The 19,647-nt window shown below is 39.9% G+C and overlaps 3 protein-coding genes across 9 annotated transcripts in view; 1 reads left to right on the top strand and 2 right to left on the bottom strand.

Moving 5' to 3' along the window:
• The window catches only part of scn8aa (sodium channel, voltage gated, type VIII, alpha subunit a), a 49,888-nt gene extending 43,113 nt beyond the window's left edge, over positions 1 to 6,775 (bottom strand). For 3 of the 5 annotated variants that reach the window (XM_084365462.1, XM_084365458.1, XM_084365461.1), the window contains exons 1-2: positions 6,439 to 6,775; positions 2,043 to 2,376 (exon numbers count right to left, since the gene is read on the bottom strand). In XM_084365462.1, coding sequence (XP_084221588.1) covers positions 2,043 to 2,321 — 279 coding nt within the window. In that variant the 5' untranslated portion in view covers positions 2,322 to 2,376; positions 6,439 to 6,775. Of the gene's footprint in view, positions 1 to 2,042; positions 2,377 to 5,893; positions 6,317 to 6,438 lie in introns of those variants that run through there. The other 2 variants (XM_084365459.1, XM_084365460.1) reach the window with 2 other exon arrangements.
• Positions 6,776 to 7,245: 470 nt separating this feature from the next.
• On the top strand, positions 7,246 to 12,600 carry LOC311264539 (acrosin). Its single transcript, XM_084365471.1, has 5 exons — positions 7,246 to 7,353; positions 9,298 to 9,481; positions 9,886 to 10,160; positions 11,937 to 12,079; positions 12,330 to 12,600. The coding sequence occupies exons 1-5, from the start codon at positions 7,290 to 7,292 to the stop codon at positions 12,564 to 12,566; spliced, it is 903 nt and encodes a 300-aa protein (XP_084221597.1). The 5' UTR covers positions 7,246 to 7,289; the 3' UTR covers positions 12,567 to 12,600.
• A 2,742-nt stretch (positions 12,601 to 15,342) lies between these two features.
• The window catches only part of dip2ba (disco-interacting protein 2 homolog Ba), a 48,719-nt gene continuing 44,414 nt past the window's right edge, over positions 15,343 to 19,647 (bottom strand). For all 3 annotated transcript variants that reach the window (XM_084365465.1, XM_084365466.1, XM_084365464.1), the window contains one exon: positions 15,343 to 19,557. In XM_084365465.1, the coding sequence (XP_084221591.1) occupies positions 19,305 to 19,557 (253 nt within the window). In that variant the 3' untranslated portion in view covers positions 15,343 to 19,304. The remainder of the gene's footprint in view (positions 19,558 to 19,647) is intronic.

Genomic DNA, 19,647 nt, shown 5'->3' on the forward strand with positions numbered 1-19,647 from the left:
GTGTGTGTGTGTGTGTGTGTGTGTGTGTGGACATAAAAATGTGAATTCATCAACAGTCCCACGTATTGTTGGACAGGTTTTCCACGTGTCATCATAATCGTGTCTCCTCCTTGTGCACTGGACTGGTGTGTTATATAACAGTCAGCGTGCACTGTGTAAAGACAGGGAGGTATGAGACAGACGGAGAGACAGGAGCGCAGAGACACCTAAATGCTCACACACACACACACACACGCACGATATCTGAACAAATCTGTTCAGCTAATGATGATGACTAAACAGAGGGGATCACAAGCTGGTCTATTTCAGGTAGGACTGGCTGTATTTGAAGGTATACTGTGTGGACAGGTTACACAACACTATAGTATTTAAAAGAATATGTGATTGGAGGAGACCATTTTGAATAAAAATGCCATTTTTGTTATGTAATTCTTTGTTAAAAATAGACAACAAAACGACGTTACCATGGCAGAAGATTTGAGCCTCGCCGCTCAGTCCTGTTTATAAACACAGCAGCATTCAGCTGACCTCGGTACACTTTGCATCTCGATTAATGCTCAAGTAAAGACGGCCATTTTATGATAAACTATTCCTGTTTCTTTTTAACAAACAGGTTCACACTGTTAAACACTTCCACAGAGCAAGGATGGCTCAGATCTTCTAAAATGGCTGCAAATTTCAAGTTTTTTTCAACTTTCCTGAGCCTTCATTTCACGCTCTGTCTCTATCTGGTGGCTTTTATATCGTATGTCATGTTTATTCAGAGGCTCATTAGTCCAACAAGAGCAGGACACAGACGTCTGAAGTAAACGCACAGTTTCAAAGTCACAGTTCTGGTTGACAGCTACACATGATAGGGACGTTCAAACACTCTCAAGGTCACCCGGAGGTCCTCACACCGAGCGTCAGACATGACGGATACCCCAGAAGGACACGTGTCTCCTTTAAGACAAACAGAGTCCTCTCCAGCCTGCCGCCGCTGCTTTTCTCTCCTGCCACAGATTAATTTTTGAACAATTAAGAAAGTCTGTCATGTGGAACAACAGTCTTTCAACAGTTACTGCTCCTGACCTTTTCCCCAAAGCCTTGAGAGCACATCGAGAGATACAGCGACGGCCCACTCAACAGCTCGAGAGCTCGACTCTCACACTCCCCAAAGGTCTTCCAGGGGGGAAACATAATTACATTCAGCAACCTAATCATGAGATTAAAATAACTGTAAACACAGCACACCTGGAAGCCAACCATCACAAATCACAGCAACGGCGTTGCTTTGTCGGCGTAATTTCCAGCCATGATGTATGACTCATCTTGACATCATGGTGCTAGTCATCTACCTAACATTATGTAAAATTAATATGCATGTTAGGGCTCGATGGATGTACCTGAACAACTGTCTAAGAATAACCAGAACTAAAGGGCAGACACTCAAACAAGGGCAGACAGGGCACACACAAGAGTTGAGTTGTATGTGATGAGATGTAATAACATTCTCACCTGCAAATCACAATAAAGAGGCAATATAAGGGCTGTTTGCAACTTTACACAGTTGTTATTTGAGATTTGTGGCGCCTGAGTGAGAGGGACAAATACCATTTATGAGTAGAGCTGGGTATCATTTGAAGTTTTGTGATGTCAGTGCCAGTCAAGCAAGTAAGTTTCATCACATGTACATGAAGTTTTTTTCAGAGAGCTATAGAAGCAAAAGTTAAATGTTGTCTCACACTGACAGACTCAGGGGGGGACCAGGGAGGCAATGTTGAAAAAAAACGCTCTTTTATTTTTTCTGCTCCTGCCCTTCAAAAATCCTGAGTCCGCCACTGTTGTCTCAACATGAACTGCCGTACAGGTACAACGTACAACTGGTAAAACTTATATATAAACAAGGCACTATCTGCTCAATGAATGAGTAAAGAAGGTCAATCTGACCAAAAAGTTTCAAAAGTTCAATACCCAACACTGCTCAGAAACATCCTTTGATTTAAAGACCTCTAGTAAGTGTGAGTGGATCATTATGTTCGTGTGTGTCTATGTAAACTCACTTTCTGAGAGTTCAGGTAGTATGGGTCCAGGTCCTCCAGTGGTACCGCCACCAATCCTTTAGGGATGTCCCCATAGATGTAGGGCAGACTCTTCCCAGCCTCCAGGTCGCTGTTAGGCTTGGGCTTGTTCTCGTCATCATCATCGCGGTAGCTGCTGTCCTGCTTGGGCGGCTTCTTGTTCTTCTCCTCATTGATGCGCTGCTCAAGAATCGCCAAAGATTCCACAGTAAACTTCTTGAAGCTATCAGGTCCTGGCGGTGCAATAAGGGGTGCAGCCATGTTTTCATCCTGCAGCTACTTGGTCTTTAGGTTTGTACCATCCACAGTAGTAGCTCTGCAGGAGGAGGGGACAGGGAGGAAAGGTCAAACAAACCAAGGTCTTTTATCTGGCGTGTTGGGAAAGTCAACACCATTGCTTCTTTCTTAAAAATAATTAATTTTTCGCTATAAAATGAAACTTTTCAGCTTTAATCCTAAACTTTCATTGTGAAATCGCAGAAGGCCACAAACACTACAGCTGCACCGATTATCGGCGAACATTGTATCGGTCAATATTAACCTTGTTGACTGCTATCAGCTTATCGGCAATTACAATGACTTTCACTGATAGCAGTGGCTGATGTTTAACTGATGTCACATAAAATTTGCTAACTAAAATCTGCACTAATATACCGTTTTCTAGGTATATCGCATGAAAATTGACGATATTGAATTCCACTGTATTAGTGTAACTTCAAAAATAAGCTTGTATCACGTTTCTGGACATAATATTTGTGATGTTAAAATAAAGTGTTTTTACAACAGAGAAGCTTTTGTTTTCATTCTATTAAAGGTCGTTGCAACTGATAGTAAAAATAATAATAATGACCACCCTGCCATCAGTTGTATGGCAATTATGTGCTAAAAAGTTCTTATTATTGAATAGGTAGTATTACAGCGGGGAAAAAAGGCTTCTGAAGCAGTTTTTTTTTTCATGTGAAAGAAGATTTGTTAAAGGTTGTTCCATAAATATGTGTAACTGAATTTGTGCTCTGTCAAATGTAGTGTAATGGAGGGCTAAATGACTTTAAAACAGCTATTCTTATAATAAAGATCTCTTTGTTTCCCTAGATCAATAGGGGAATTAATAACGACAAAAACAATATAGACAGCAAAAAACTAAACATTGCTATCGACCACCAGCCAAATTCTTATTTTAGACACTGGTAAGTTGGCCCAGAACCAACGAACAGATGCGATCATGTTTACACAAACACACACACATTAACAGATTTAGTCGTGATGAAAGAAAAATTGGTTAAAAGTAGAGGAAATATATGCAACCACTGTTAACATGAAATATGTGATCCCACTGGCTCCATAAATGGGAAAAATGACCACAGAGAACATGAAGTGCTGCAAAAATGCCTGCATGAGTTTCTCATCTCTGCCACATTATTTATTTACAGCTCCCATTTTACAGATTGTTGGTTCTCCTTGATTCAAATTCATGTAAATAAGAACAGTTTAGTAATGAACAGCCGATAAATATCAACTGAGAGGAGACATCCTGAGTTTAAAGGGTTATGGATACACCATGATTGTGCTCTCTACAATATATTTGTCCATCCAGATTCACGGAAAAGAAATGATGAGATACTTAACAGCCAGTGAGATGCAGGAATGTTTACTTCGAGCTTTTTTTTTCACAATCGTGTTTGCCTCCAACTCTCACTGCCTTTGGACCGGTATTTATAATGTTGCGCTCACTCGTTATTAAATCCTACAGATATAAAAAGAATATATTTATCTTGTGCAGCATCTTTTCTGTTTTCAGTCAAGAAATCCTACAATAAATGAGACTGTTCATCTACTTACAAAGTAAAATGGCAGCAAAAGCCACAAGCTACAGTCATGAAAGTAAGTGAAATGTCCCTGTAAGGATATTAGGATCTTAAGCTCCCTTATCCTACAGAGATAAGAGGAACAGAAACAGGAACAGACTTGTGTTTAATGACCCTTTAACGTCATCAGAGCAAACCCAGATCAATAACACAGAAAACAGACATACAGTCAAATAATCTGTGAATTTTACTGGCACTTTAACATCAATATACTGATTAGGTTTAAGACTCTACTCAGGTGATGGTCAGTGGAGTTTAGGCTACCACAAGTGAGACAGTTCTGGATTTCTCATCAAAAACATAACTTTTAATTATTTCATAATCAAAACAATAAAAAGAAAGAAAATTACGGCCTTACGTCCAGGCAACAATGGTATAAAGGCATGTGAGCCAAAACCTTCCCCCCGATTTCAGGAAACAAGTTTCAGGTCCTGCATTAAACCCCTGACAACCACAACCACACACCCATTTAAGGATACTTTTTTTTTTTTTGAAACGCTGACAGAAAGCCACTTAATGGCTGCATGACTCAGTCAGTGGAGCCTTTTCCCCCAACACACTTAAGATGTAAAAAGGGTCATGATGGCTACATGACAACTGTTCAAGCTGCAGGGACGTTTCAGGGTCAGAATACTCATGTGAGGGAGGAGGAGGGGGGAGCTGAGGGGAGAGGAAACACAGCCACACCTGAGCGATGACACATGACTGGAAGGAAATTCAACCTGTGGTCAAAATTCCAACGCAAGCCTTTTGTTTTCCAGCCTGGAGAGAGAGGGAGAGAGGGAAAGGTGGATGCAGCCTAAATAAGGAGAACAGCACCATCGACCATATCTGAATCACAGGGGCCTGTCACTTCCCTGCTCCCCTCTCTTGCATAACACAATCTAATTAAAACGCTCGACGAGTGAGAGCTGATATCACACAGCAAAGACTCCACTCTGTCATGGGGGGGAGGAGGAGGAGGAGAAAACACATGAAAACATGCAGCCTGAGAGCCAAGACGTCTGTTTTAAAATGGACCCCGGAACCTGCTGCTGCTGCTGCTGCTCTGCTGGCGCTGTCCGCTTCAGCACCGCAAACACACACATGCACACACACATGAACACACATATGCACGAATGCATACATGAAGGGTTGAAAGAGTGGAGGGGGGGGAATGAAAATGTGTAAAAATGGTTTTCCGTGCGCACCAGGCCTCCTCCTCCTCCCTCCTCACCGCCTGCAGGCCCAGTTTATCCTTCAATTCTCTTCAATGTTATCAAGGTATGATGACAACACTGGTCTTGTTGTGTCTCAGGTTCTCGGGCTGCACGTTGCTTACATCCAGGCTTGTCCACGCAATCTTTTTTTTTTTTCTCTCAGCCACATTTTTGGCACCCTCTCGCCAATGTTCTCGTTTTCAGAGACGCGGGGCTTGTTTACTAAAGCTGTTAATTAACACGGAGGCCCCGCAGACGCCATTATGTGCCTGCTTTCTGACATATCCCATTGAATGGAAACAGGGGAGACAAGCAGGAGGTGATATTGCGCAGAGAAGTGGCCCCGCTACAACCAAATTGGCCGAAGCACCACTGCTGCAGTGGGTGGCTTGTGTGTTGAAAATGTCACGCTTTAAAACGCAACCGTGGCTTTTGTCAAAGCCTCCGGTGTGTTGTCGATGTTTCGTGATAAATCAAAACATCAGGTGCTTCTTGGTGTTCGTCTAAAAGCCAAACGGGCCCGGGATCGGCTTTTTTCCCCCCTTTTTTTTTTACCGGGGGATATTCTGTGCGTTTTTGCGCGTTGCCTTGAAGGATCTGCACCACACCCGTGAAGCCATGTCGACTGCCAAATCAATAAGAGCTCTATCTGTGCACAAGATAGCCCAGAGTATGAAGCCAGACAGCGGCTTGAAAACACACACACAGCGTGCAACACGAGAAATAAGACGGTTAGAGATGCATTGTGGTGCTGCCACACCGTAATCACCTGGAGGAATGTAAAAAATCCTGGCTATTGATGATGGAAGGTGGATCAGGCTACTCACATAGCATCAACCCCTTTCTCGAAGCCTTATGGTGTTTCAAGTGTATCATCCTGTTGTCCGGAGGGTAAACAAAAAACAAAAATAGTGGCCAAAATCTGTCAAAAATCGTGAGTTTTTCGGCTTTTTTTTCTTGAGCCGGAGCTGTCAGACGGCGCCCTACCTGAAGCCTACCCTACCAGGCATTTCCTCTCATCAATGCCTCGGATTGCTCGACGAAATAGTTAATCCGATGACTTCCTCACGATCGACATCAAATGATTGATAATGTTTTAGTTTCCCCCCCCCCTCTTTCCACTGCTCCGGTCCAGCCGATGGATGCTCAGCAAACGCAGACACCCGCTTCCATCCCGCTCCAAAAAAAAAAAAGATGCGGGGCAGTGTGCAGCTCTGCGACATTTACGCAAGGATACCGACAGAGAGAAAATCTGCCTGCACCCAACAACACACGCACCGTTTTCTCAAACGATTATAAATGAAGGGTACTCACTTTGACAGCCTTACAGTGAATCCGGGAAGCCGTAACAGGACTGCAGATGTGGAAGAGATTGGGGAGAAACTGCGGTTGTCGCCATATTGTTGCTGCTATCTTCCCCCTCAGTGCGAGCAGTTTCCCTGCATAATTGATGACTCTCAGCAGAATGTAAGGGAGTGTCGGCAAGTGCGTTTCGCAAAATCGTAAAGGTCATTTAGGCCTGCAGCCTCCAAACCTCAGTGTTCACCAAAAAAAAGGAAAAGCGTACAGCTCCCTGGGCTCGGAGATGGAGCCCGGGTGAGATTGTGCACAGAAAACAGGCGCAAGGTTTTTCTGACAAAACGCATCGACTCACTGTGTGCGCTCAGTGCAGGGAGTTTGTAGTGCAGGAATTTATTGGCTGCTAGGCTGTGGGCATTCAGTCAGAGACAGCTTACACAGGGCCACTGAGGTATACAAACAACTAAACATTATTTTACATAAACACGTGCCCAAATTATATACATATATCACATTTATTACACATAAAAAAAAACTTGTTCCATGTCACATGCATTTAAACATAAATATAAGTAGGCTATAAGATTTATTCTGGCCATGAAATATTAATTTATATCCTCTGCTCTTTAATACCACAAATTAATGCTCAAACAGGAAGCTCTTAATCTGTCTCTTGTCTTATACAACCTGTGTACCAAATCTTATAATGTCTGTAGGTTGTTTCTCACGGGACTTTATCTGATAAAAAAATGTTTACGTCAGGTGCTCATTTCACAAGCGTCAACGTGCCCGTGACGTCATTATACGTAAGGAACGAACGCAGTTTCTGTTAGTGGTTAAAAAACGTCTTCAGAAGGTTAAAGTTAATGGAGCTGAACTCGCTGCTGCTGCTTCTGACGGCTTTACTGTGTTTGACTTCGTCACAGGACAGTAAGTACGATCAGGGCCATGCTATAATATATTTTTGGGTGAATTGCTAATTTTTTTTCCCCACTTTTTATTGAAATAATCATCTATTTTTAAAAGGAGACGGTTAGCTAACGGTTAGCTAACCAACGGTTAACAAACGGTTAGCTAACCAACGGGTAGCTAGCTAATTTCACAAGCTTTAAGTGCCCGTGACGTCATAATACGTAAGGAACGTACGCAGTTTGGGTTGAAAATGTCTTCAGGAGGTTAAAGTTAATGGAGTTAAACTCACTGCTGCTGCTGCTGCTGCTTCTTGACTGCTTTATTGTGTTTGACTTCGTCACAGGACAGTGAGTACGATCAGGGCCATGCTATGATATATTTTTGGGTGAATTGCTTTTTTTTTTTTTTTTTTTTTTTTTTTCACTTTTTAATGAAATAATCATCTATTTTTAAAAGGAGACGGTTAGCTAACGGTTAGCTCACCAACCGTTGGGTGAATTGCTACTTCTAACCAACGGTTAGCCAACCAACAGTTAACCATCGGTAAGCTAACCAACGGTTAGCTAGCTCATTTGACAAGCTTGAACGTGCCCGTGACGTCATTATACGTAAGGAACGTACGCAGTTTGTGTTAGCGGTTGAAAATGTCTTCAGGAGGTTAAAGTTAATGGAGTTAACCTGCTGCTGCTTCTGACTGCTTTATTGTGTTCGACTTCATCACAGGACAGTGAGTACAATCAAGGCCATGCTATAATATATTTTTGGGTGAATTGCTTTTTTTTTTTTTTTTCACTTTTTAATGAAGTAATCATCTACTTTTAAAATGAGACAGTTAACTGGCCAACAGTTAGTTAGCTAGCTAGCTAATTTACAACAAGAATGTAGGACAAGAGAATTCCCATTTCGAAATGTCTCTGAAAAAGCTTTAAAGCAGGGATGAATGGTTACTGAGGAGGTTGGTAGCGATATTAGGAAGTTAAAAAGAAAAAAGTTGTGACTGATTTATCTGCCAATGAAAGGTAAAAGGTAAATTTATTGTTGAACAATGTTTGAGTCATTTGAGTCTATACATCTATTTTGGAAAATGGAGTGTTGAGGATGAGTTCAGGAGCCTCAGCCTGAGAAAAGAAGCTGTTCTGTAGTCTGGTAGTATGGCAGCAGGTACTTCTGTATTATCTTTTGTCAGATGGCAGCAGGGTGAACACACTGTGGCTGGGTCGGGTGTCATCTTTTAGTATCCTTTGGATTCTGTGCAGGCATCACACTTCCCAAATATTACTGATGCTCCGTAGGTGGGTACCAGTGAGGTTCAGGGCCGTTTGAATCACCCGGTGAACAGCTTTCCTGTCCTGGGCCGTGCACGAACCATGTCAGGTTGTGATGTTTCCAGTCAGGATGTTTTCTTTTGCTCCTCTGTAGAAGTTGTCGGGAACTTGGCACCAGAATTTAACCTCCCTCCAGTTTCACTAAGAAGTAGAGCCTTTTCTGTGCTCTGGCAATGCCTGTGATCCATCATCAGTATTTGGTTTCTGCTATATCCACCCACTTTTTTATCACATCGTGTTTTCACAAGCTAAACTGTCATATTCCTGGTTTTGCCTGGCCAGCAGTCAAAAATGTAAAGATACTGGCTACAGTTTAATCTACAATGACAAAGAAAAAAAAAAAACAGCAAATCATCACAAACCTGAAAACCAAAACTAGAGAATTTGGGGCATTTTTGCTTGATAACAGATTTAAAAGATAAATCTATTATCAAAGTAGTTAATTTGCTGTTGATTGGCATCCTGATTAATCAACAAATTGTTTCAGAATTTATTTAGGAGTACTCGTACATTAATGTACAACATAGCGGGGTCAGACACAGTACACACTGCTGTCCCACGACTGCATCCAACAATGTAAACAACAGTATGTACTTTCAAAAATGACATGGAAACTTTATGTGATTTTGTTTGTGAGGCTGTGGGAACCGGCCCTTGTTTGGCCCCCCAGGTTCATCTCGTATAGTGGGGGGGCGGGAGGCCCCAGAGGGGGCGTGGCCCTGGCAGGTCAGCCTCCAGTTCCTCACCATTCACCTGTGTGGCGGGACGATCATCAACAACCTCTCTGTGCTTACTGCCACACACTGCTTCCTCAAATACTGGTGAGCATAACTTACAAACCTCACTGATGATGTCACTGACCTCAAAATACAACAACATTTCACCAAACCCAAGACATATCGAAAATCACAACAATGTAAATTATTGTTGTGTTTTCTGAAATGAGATTGTGTTTTGTAAAATGATTTTGATATTGACCCTCATGGCCACTGTATACATAACACATGAACAAGACAGAAAGGACTTTTAAAATACGTACAGTAGATTATACTTTACATAGAGAAAAAAGGATATCAGTTCACAGGAATAAAACCAGCCTTTATGTGCTACTTCAAATGGGAAAATGGACAGCACGAAAGGGGCATGGTGTGTGCATGACAGTGGACAGAAACAGAAGCAGAAACAGAAGCAGTCATTTGTCAGTCATTCTGTCTTGTGTCCAAAGGGGCCGCAGAAGCTTATTCCGTGTGGTGGCAGGACTTCATGAGCTATCCGCTCCAGGAGGTCAAGCCCAGATCCGCTCTATCAGTGAGATCAGAATGCACAAGCACTACAATCACGTCACGACTGAGAACGATTTGACACTCTTGCTGCTCAGCTCTCCCTTCAACTTCAGTGACCATGTCCAACCTGCCTGCGTGCCTCATAATGTGACGCATGAGTTCATCCTCAACTTCAGCCACTGTTTCATCTCTGGATGGGGGAGCTCGTATTACAAAGGTTGGTTTAAAACTAACTGATTCTTCAGCATGATGATGTTAAAGTTAGGAAAACACTGAATCTGTGCCAGCTTCTCTGAATAACTCAGACTCACCTGGGACTGAGAAAAACAAGACAAATTAACCTGATTTACATTAGAGGTTCTTATAATTAAAACTCCCTTTCTAAAAAAGAGACAGCATTGTACAGTTAGAAAACAGCATAAAAATCAATGCAGCAGAACCAGAAATGCGGTATTTTTTTATTCCACAAATTCTTCATCCTTGGCGCCTACATTACCCACAGTGCAACTCAGCTCTACTCATTCGACTGCACCGATTGGGTGTGTTACTGTACGCTAGTAGCACCTAATCTAGCCTCAAGCCTTTAGCCTCCAGCAGAAATGAGGAGCATGATACAGAGGTCTGGTAAGCTTACTTCCTTCTTACTCCTCATCACCAGATTTCCTTCATTTTCAGACTTCATCTCCAAACAAACATCAGACTTCATGCAGATCCCCCTGAAATAGTGTTGTCAAACACAATGAGATATTGATACATCGATTCTGAATGTTTAAAATGATTTCAGTACTCATTTTCTGCAGTATGAATATGCTGACTTTCTTGCTTTCCTCAGCAAAAACATTAAGTTAAATTATGTTCTGCTTGGCAGTACACAAGCTTTGTTATATTTACCTTGTAAAAAAAAATCAAATGTTTTATGCTCCCTCCAGTCTTTCCTCATGGTATCGAACATGGTATGAAATATCGACATTTCTCAATTGAAGTTGGAAATTCCCCTCTGGAGCCACAAAAGGCTTTAGACAACTTTTTTTCACCTGTGCAGTAATACTCCCCAAGACCTGTTGACAGTGGAGTTATCCTTTAAGGGAGACCTGGCCAGGGGTTGCATGATAACAGAAGTATAAAAGTTACCATAATAATAAAAGCAAGCTAAAGTACACATTCAGTGATACAGCAGGTATTTTATTTTTTTTTCTTTTGAGAAAAGCAATTACAATCTTCAGAATCCAGTTGTCGGATGTCTTTTATCAAGGATTTTTCAGTTCTTAATTCATAATTTATTGCAGCTTATTAATAAGTTGTTAAAATACATACATTAAGATGTATCCTTCGTCTTTAAGAAGGCTGCAGAGCATCTGGTCCAAACATAATTTATTATTGACTCAATATCACTTGAAAGCTGCAGGATCGACAGCTTATTTTAGAATGAAAAACCTGTGACTTTTATAAATGATTTGGCAACATTTGCAACTGCATATTTTCCACTTTTAAGGCCAGTATGCAATCAATAATAAGTAATTATACTCATTTCATGACAAGTGACACATTCTCACTTTAAATTCCCCATTTTCCTTTCAATAATTTTCTCCATTAAACTATTAAACTACTAGTACACTAACACTTTACTTTAAGTCTCCATCATCAGCTACAGATGTATGGGCATGTTAAGTGTTGTTAATGTGACGTACTTGTCAATATTATGTGTGTGTGCAGCAGCCTTCACTTATTCCCAGCTCACATGAGGTGTAATAATTGTTGACAAATGTATTAATAAACAATTACATCTTCATACAACTACATTCCTCTTATCTATAATTTATTAAACTCCTTAATAGGGTTACATTTAAAGTGTTGCCTATTATATCTGTGTTTTTAAACTGCTTATTGATCTGTAAAATATAAAGCACATCTTGGTGACCATTCATATGTTATTAGTGACAATGTGAATGCCCTTTTTTACAAGTTAAATACCATTTTGTTATATGTGCTGTAGGCAAGCATATGAAGAGACTGCAGGAGGCTGAGGTGGAGCTCATTGACAGGAGAAGATGTAACCTGCTCAGCTGGTACGCCGGCCGCATCACTGAAAACATGATCTGTGCTGGACTGGAGAGCGGGGCGGCGGATTCCTGTCAGGTAACGATGATTCTGGGACATTTTTAAAATTAAATTTAAAAGAAAGATAATTAAAGTGAATTAAAACTAAACAAAAACTGTACTCCCCGTGTTTATGAAAAAAACAACAACTAAAATGAAGACTGAAACTAATAAACATTTTCAAACAATAAAACCTAAACAGAATCCACTCTGGAATCTAATTTAAAATAAACTACAAAGGCTACAGATTACAATATGTATTTACGGCTGCTATTTGCATGTGTCTCAGGGTGACAGCGGGGGCCCCCTGCAGTGCTACAGCGAGGACGAGGAGAGGTTTTATTTGGTTGGAGTGACGAGCTTTGGGGACAAGTGTGGAGTTCCTCGCAGGCCGGGCGTGTACGCCAGAACCAGCAGGTTTGCAGGTTGGCTGAAGATAAGTCAGACAGCACCAGTGTCCGCTGTAAACAGACTGAACACAAGACTGATCTCAGCTCTGCTCAGTGTTGTTCTGATTCTGTTCTGAAACATCCAGCAAATAAATGTCACCATTGCTGTTATGCATCAGACTGTTCAAATTAGCCATCACGATTAGTGATTAAATGTTAGTTTTAACATCGCAACCAGTCAGTGTGATTACACTGTTAGATGAATGAAAGCCAAGTTTCTCAGTCAGTGTCTCACTCTGAGTGATGATGTCCGTGGGTTTGGTTATTTAACGAGAGATTTCTGTTTTCATGATTTGTCTTTGCTTAACAAGTGAGTGTACGTAGCACCAAGGAACCTATGTAGGTGCAAAAGGTTACAAAAGCACACAATACAAGATACAAGAGTGCTGATAATATTGTCACCAATATAGTATAAAATAATTGATAAAATAGAATATAATGATAACAATAATAACTTTATTTAAACAGCACTTTAAAAAACAGTGTTCCAAACTGTTGAGAGGAGTTCAGAGATGTAAGGAGGTGCCAATCCAGACAGGGCCTAAAAAGTGCTTACAAGTATTTTATAATCAATTCTAAAAGATACAGATAGACAAAGTTAAGAAACTAAAATAGGAGCATTTTTGGAATGAGTTAAGAGCCAAGTTGCAGCATTTTGTATGAGTTCGAGGCAATGGGGAAACTTTTAGTAGAGACGTGTGTACAGTGGCAATATTATTATATTATTTGGCAATATTATGTAATAGATAAAAACAGGATTGGACAACCTTTTTTATGTGGATGTCGAGTTTAAATTGGCACTATGCAGTCTTGGAGAAGAAAGTCAAACTCAGAATTTTAATATTTACAATGTGAATGAGGTAAAAATCAGAAATATGTATTTTCTCCATAACTGAATATAAGAAAAAAAGGTCCCCAGAACACTGTTTGAAGCTAGAAAAGTGGCAGGGTCTGCCAAATGTAAACAAAGTAAAACAGCATGAAACTGTGCTGTCCTTTAAGGTCAGCTAGACAGTTAGATGTGTTGTTGGATAGACAGATATTTGATTCAATGAATGAATGAGACAAATGTTATTTAAAGGATACAAATATAAAAAAATAAGTTAAAAAGTGAGTAAATACATTAAGGAAACACCTTGTTGTAGATTATGAGAAAAAAGACAAAATAATCAATAATATAGGTTTCTTCTTCACAATGTTGTGAGAATCTCCTATTACTATTCGTCAGAGTGAGAGAATGTTCTGGAAATGTGTTACTTGTGATGTCATAGCAACAAATGGCATCTTTGAGGCTAAAGTGGTGAGTGACATTAGCGTTACTGAGAACAAGAGATTCAAAATCAGACATCTCGTTGGTTTTTCACATTGAAAGTCGTTTTGTGTTTTGTGTTCTTCTCGCTGGTGTGGAGTTGATGATGTCACATTCTGTGCTCCCATGCACCAATCAGAACACAGCAATTTAGAATCAGAATCAGGATGTAATGACAGTTGCGGGTTGTTTGCAGTTGTTGCCAGGGAGACGCCACTGTCAATCAAATCTGATAAAACCACAAATACAAACACAACAGTCCTGATAAAACACTTCTGCTGGGTTTTTAGTTTATAAAGTAATAAATATGAAGTTTGACTAACTAAACATTTGAACCGTTGCTTATTAACACCTGCAGGGTTAATGTTAGAGAGATTTTAAGATTATTTAACCAATGTTTAGTGTACTTTATGTTTGTCCTGTAGTCCAGAAATACAGAACATCGTAGTTTGGAGTTTAATCACATCTCCACAAGAAAACATGTATATTATTAACAAATCTTATATTGTACTGTTAACCCATACATTTAAGGAACCTATATGTTGCACAAAAATATTTGATCTCAGTGAAAGAATTAGAATTTACCAAGTTTGAACAAGTTCTGCAAGAAACAATATTTTCAGCTAACAGGTTTTAGTTCATAGTAGTCTATTATTTTCTACACTGCAGACACCATCAGGGCCCCTTTAATAGAGGTTTTGTTGGTTTAATCAATGGCCAATGAATCATTTACTAATACATTGTACATTATTTATAAGCCATTATTTACAATAACCTTTGGGAGTTTCTAACAGTTCTCTTTGGCAGGTGTTTATCAGGACAGTTGCTTTGTCCTTTTATCTATTTTTAGCACACTTGCAATAATAATGTAACTTAATACATGAGACAACCTTTCAGACTTTGATATCATACAGAAATGAATGAAAACCAAGAATGCCCAAAAAAGTTTTTTAAAAAAACACAGCAGCAATGTTTGTACAATTTGTTGCAAATAGAATAAATACCGTGCAAATGCTTGGTGAACAATGTAGTAAATTATTATATTCACTTTATTATTATTAAAGATAAGATGTACCTTTATTGACCCCTCATAGGGGAAATTCTATTTAAAACAGCAGCACAACAGAAAAAAGTTGCAGTACAAGAACAGAAATGTACTTCAAAAAATAAGAGACTACAGACTCAAAATATAAAACATAAAGTAAAAATACTATAGAAAATATACTGTATGGATCTGTGTGCATACATGCAATGTTCATGTAGATTCTCATTATTTTCTAAAATAAGAAGTGAAAAGTTGAAGTGAGAATGAAGTTTAAGATGTGAATTCTTGTCAGAACTTGATATCAGGTCGTTATGGTCAGAATTGATAGAAACTAGGCTGTGAAGACGTCACAGAGGGAGCAGAACTCATGTTTTTGGATGAAGTAGGTAAGAGTGACACCTGGTGGAAGGACGGTGTTAGTTTTCATTAATGCAGCAGCTGATGGCTGAAGCTTCCAGAAACGTTTGGAAGGAAAACAAGAAAGAAAGCAAACAAGACGTTCTGACAAAGGATTTATTTTATTTGACATGAAACACATCCAATGACAGTGTGACAGTGTTTTTGTCAAGTAAGACATGTTGTTAGAAGTTATCGCACCATTGACTAGTTCAGAATGTCTTTGCTGCAGCTCGACAATGCATAGTGAACAGACAGTCGTTGAGGTATACATTGTGGGCCCTTGAGTTTTTTTTTTTTATTTGTGTGTGAAAGATCCTAATTTCAATAACCTCACATGTACATTTCACAATTTGTGCTTCGAATAACTTTGGAGGTTTGAAATGAACGTCATTCCTGACAACACGACAGCTTGGAAAACTGAAATAAATATCAAAATATAAATGGTGGATATGTCGAGTTGCACCGTCCATGTTGGGAAAGTTTTCATCAGATCTCAGAGATGATGAAAACTGGTGGTGAAAGACAATTTCAGAACTGAGCAGTGATCTTGGAAAGTGTTGGCATGGAAGAAGAAAGACTTATTTTCACACATTATTAAGGGCATCCAGGAAGAAGAAACCTTCTTTGTTTTGACATTGGAGGACAAAAATCTGTCAACTTTCCCTTATTGAATAGCACCAATGTCTATTGAAAAGGCTTGAAGGCCAACATGAAATTATAAAACTTTATTAAAACTTGTCGTTGGAGTGAAACAGTAGCAACAAAGCAAATATCACACAGTAGCTCAGAAGCTTCACTTTGTTATTCATGAGTAACTGTAACCTGCCCCAGATACTGGCTGCATACATGTCCTCAGTGTACATCACTGAATGAAAAGTGGTTTATTGATGTGTTGTTGGACTGTACAGTATGTCAAGCTGCTTTGAAATCAAACCAGCCGTTTGCAGAGTTTTGAAAAGAAAAGATAACATCAGCAAAATATTGATGAGACCCCTATAAAAACCTATCTGATTCCAATTAAAATACAGTGGAGGCGACATTAAAAAAAAACAAGAAATAAAAAAAAAAAGGTTCAATATTCTGGGATCATTTTCTTACAAAAGACAAACCTTGTTGCACCAGAAAAGCCAAATATCACTGGACATGCACACACTCACTCACTCGCTCGCTCGCTCAAGGACACACGCACACACAAAATGATATTGGGAAAGTGCACATTGTTCCTGCCAAAATAATCTGAAACCTTTTTTTTTTTCCTCTTTTGCAATGTGATAAATTAACAATGCAGAAAAATGCTGTCAAGTATGAAAAGATCAGTCAAGTTTTTATCGACAAAGTTCATATCCATGTACACATTAACACCAGGAATACAGTATTTGACCTCTAAAATACAGTATACAGACAACATCCTTACCCTCATTAATCACCTCCTTCTTTTTAAAGGAGGATTCTGCCATTTTTAAATCATGGGTTGGTTACTGATTGTTGTTCATTCCTAATTTTTTTTTTTTCAGTGTTACAGACATTCAGAAAGAATTGGTTTGAATGGTAATGATGAAATGAGAAAGGCATGGCCGCAAAAAAGAACAAGACCCCCCTCCCTCTAAAAAATGTGATACCAGCTTCTGATTCCACGAGTGAAAAATGGTGGTAAAGATCTTTAATTACAGTAAAAGTACAGCTAGAAATGAGGGATTAAGCATAAAAACTAGTGAAGTTCCACAGATTTAATAAGGCAAAGTTCTGTCCTCATTCTTGATATCTTGTTTTTGTTTTTAGAAATTCAACAGTCCATGATCCTAAATGTCACGATGGCGTAGTAAAAAGGCACCTTCTTGCCTTCTGAGGATCTACTTTTATTTAATTTTCTTTGACGCTGAAAGATGCTCTTTGCTTTAAGAAGGGAAACTACACAGTGGCTCAGTTTAGTTCAAACTGTGAACTATATCCTGTCAAACTCCGCCAACATCTAATCAAAAACAAAAAATCTCAACTCAAGGTCCACGTTCTGGCTTGTTCAGGAGCTCTCAGTTTTATCACACAGTCCTCATCAGCAGACAGTAGGGTTGCACAATCAATATGGTGAAGAAAAATATCCAAATCGCAACTTTTTGATAAAGGTCAAATGTGTCACAGTTTAACATAGATTAATCATTCTGGTGCTACAGAGATGCCTGGCTTACAAATCATATTCTACGGACATAAGGGAACATGATAATTGGCATGGACCCCAACAATAATCACATAATCATTTTTACATTTTTTAATAGTAAAGTTAAACGTAAAAATTGCCATTCCTACCAAAATCGTGACTCATATCGCAATCACAATTGAAGCCCAAGATACACTTGAGTTTCGGGGCTGATACAGATATTAGGAAGTAAAAACTCTAACACTGATATGTTGGCCGAGGTAAACATTTTTTGAAATGTGCTTATCAAATTCAAATTCATATTTATATGGTGTGCTCATAATCTGCTTATCATATCAGTAGAAATATTCATTTCAGGCCAATACCTGTATTTCCTTTTAAAGCCTTTATTGGCCGATACCAATAATGCGCATATATTATCGTGCATCCTCACTAGAACAAGCGATTAAGTGGACCTTGAGTTGAGCTTTTCTCAGCTGATGTCACGCTCTCCTTAACCCAGTTTGTGCTGTTGCATTCGGCTCACAGCACTAACTATCTGATTTTCTGAAATAAAAACCTGGAAGGTCTTTTAACAACAATTACCAGAATCCTCAAAGACTCTTTTAACCATGTGGATGAAACAAATATTCTTTCTGCTGGACAATAAATAAAAGATTCTCTCTTTCTTTCTTTCTTCTCAGTATTTTATGTTTTCATACAATATTTCACTTGTGTTTTACAAAATAAAAGTTAAGAAATATGTCATTTCCAGCTCACTGAAATAGAAAATACAATCAGAACTTGGGATACAGGTTAAGAAAACAATGTATCATGCAGTAGAAAGAGTTTTTTTTTTATATCCAGATGATAAGAAGAGTCTTCAGGAGTCTGGAAATACTGTACCTCAGTACAGTTTTTCCTTTGGTTCTGGCATGTCGACACTGTCTGCACTCAAATTAACATGCACACCTAAACACCAGGTATCGCCTCAGCTCTTCTTATGAAAATCGGTGCTTTTAAAAAGATTTATTAGTACTTCACAATCATAAGAACTATCTAACGGACCGACTCCTACTCACGGCTAAATCTAAATCTGTGCTTCTGCAGATCAAAGATCCTTTTTACTCTCCAGGTTTGTATGTTTATGAAGCCAGTCTTTCTTTTCCCACACCAACAACTAATTCAAGTGACATTTTGTAGCATCGACAGCGTGTCTGCCGGCAAAATACAGAGCGTGATGGGAGGTGGAAGCCACGGTGCACCTGGTAGGAAGGTTATATATCTGGGCTGCACTTGCTGGTGGCACTTTATAATACTGATGTGGATTTGCCCCCTCAAGGCAGGTGAGACAGGAAGTAGACTCAGGTGCGAGGACTTAAAGTGCAAGAGGGGAAAGTTCCAGCTCCTCTCAGCAGTTCCAGTGCACCATCCTGCCTTCAAGAATGGAGGGGGGTTAAAAAAATAGAAAAAATGAGCACACGAGGATGATGGTAAAAACTCAGGAATGGAAGCAGGGGGGGGGGGGGGTCTTTGATTAAAGTATGTAATTAAAAATGTCTTTAAAAACATGAAGTGGAGATATGAGGGAGAAGTGGGATGCACAGAGAGGATGAAGATCAGATTTCCTGCAGTTGACAGATGGATCTACTTTTTAATGAGGAGAGAAATGATCCTTCCTCCTCAGTAGAAATCTAAGTGAACCTGGACTGCAGCGATTGAGAAGGTGGAAGCAAAGAAGTTTCTGAGAGGGAAGCACGTTCTCATTACAGTACTCGTACTGTACTCGCATTCCCACATTGTTTGGTGTTGTTGAATGTGTGTCTGAGGCTTGACATTGGGGCTGCTACTGAATGCACCCCCAACCTTCTCCCTCATCTCAGAGCCTGGCTCAGTTTTCTGCATTTTCATCAGTTGGGCGATGGGGGCGATCACATGTTGTAGGCCACGTAGATGGGGTCCAGTTGGTCTGCTAGGAAGGAGTCTCGCAGGTGCATCCTCTGTTTCTCCCCCCTGGAGTTGATGGGAATCACGCCGGGGTCCACGATGACCACCACGCCCACTATGAGGTGGTGTTCCTCCAGGACTACATTGGTGACGAGGGGCACCAGGTCCAAGGCCTCCTGCTCCGAGCCGCTCAGCTCCGCCACCACCACCAGCAGGTTGGTCCATGTGAACACGGCACTGAGGAGCAAGAACGAGTTCAGTCAGATGTTTTCTGTGTTACGGTCGGCCTTTTCCAACAAATTAGTTCTGGTTAGTTAAATGGCTCTG

This window comes from Pagrus pagrus, assembly GCF_965226575.1.
Source record: "Pagrus pagrus genome assembly, chromosome: 11".
NCBI lineage: Eukaryota > Metazoa > Chordata > Actinopteri > Spariformes > Sparidae > Pagrus > Pagrus pagrus.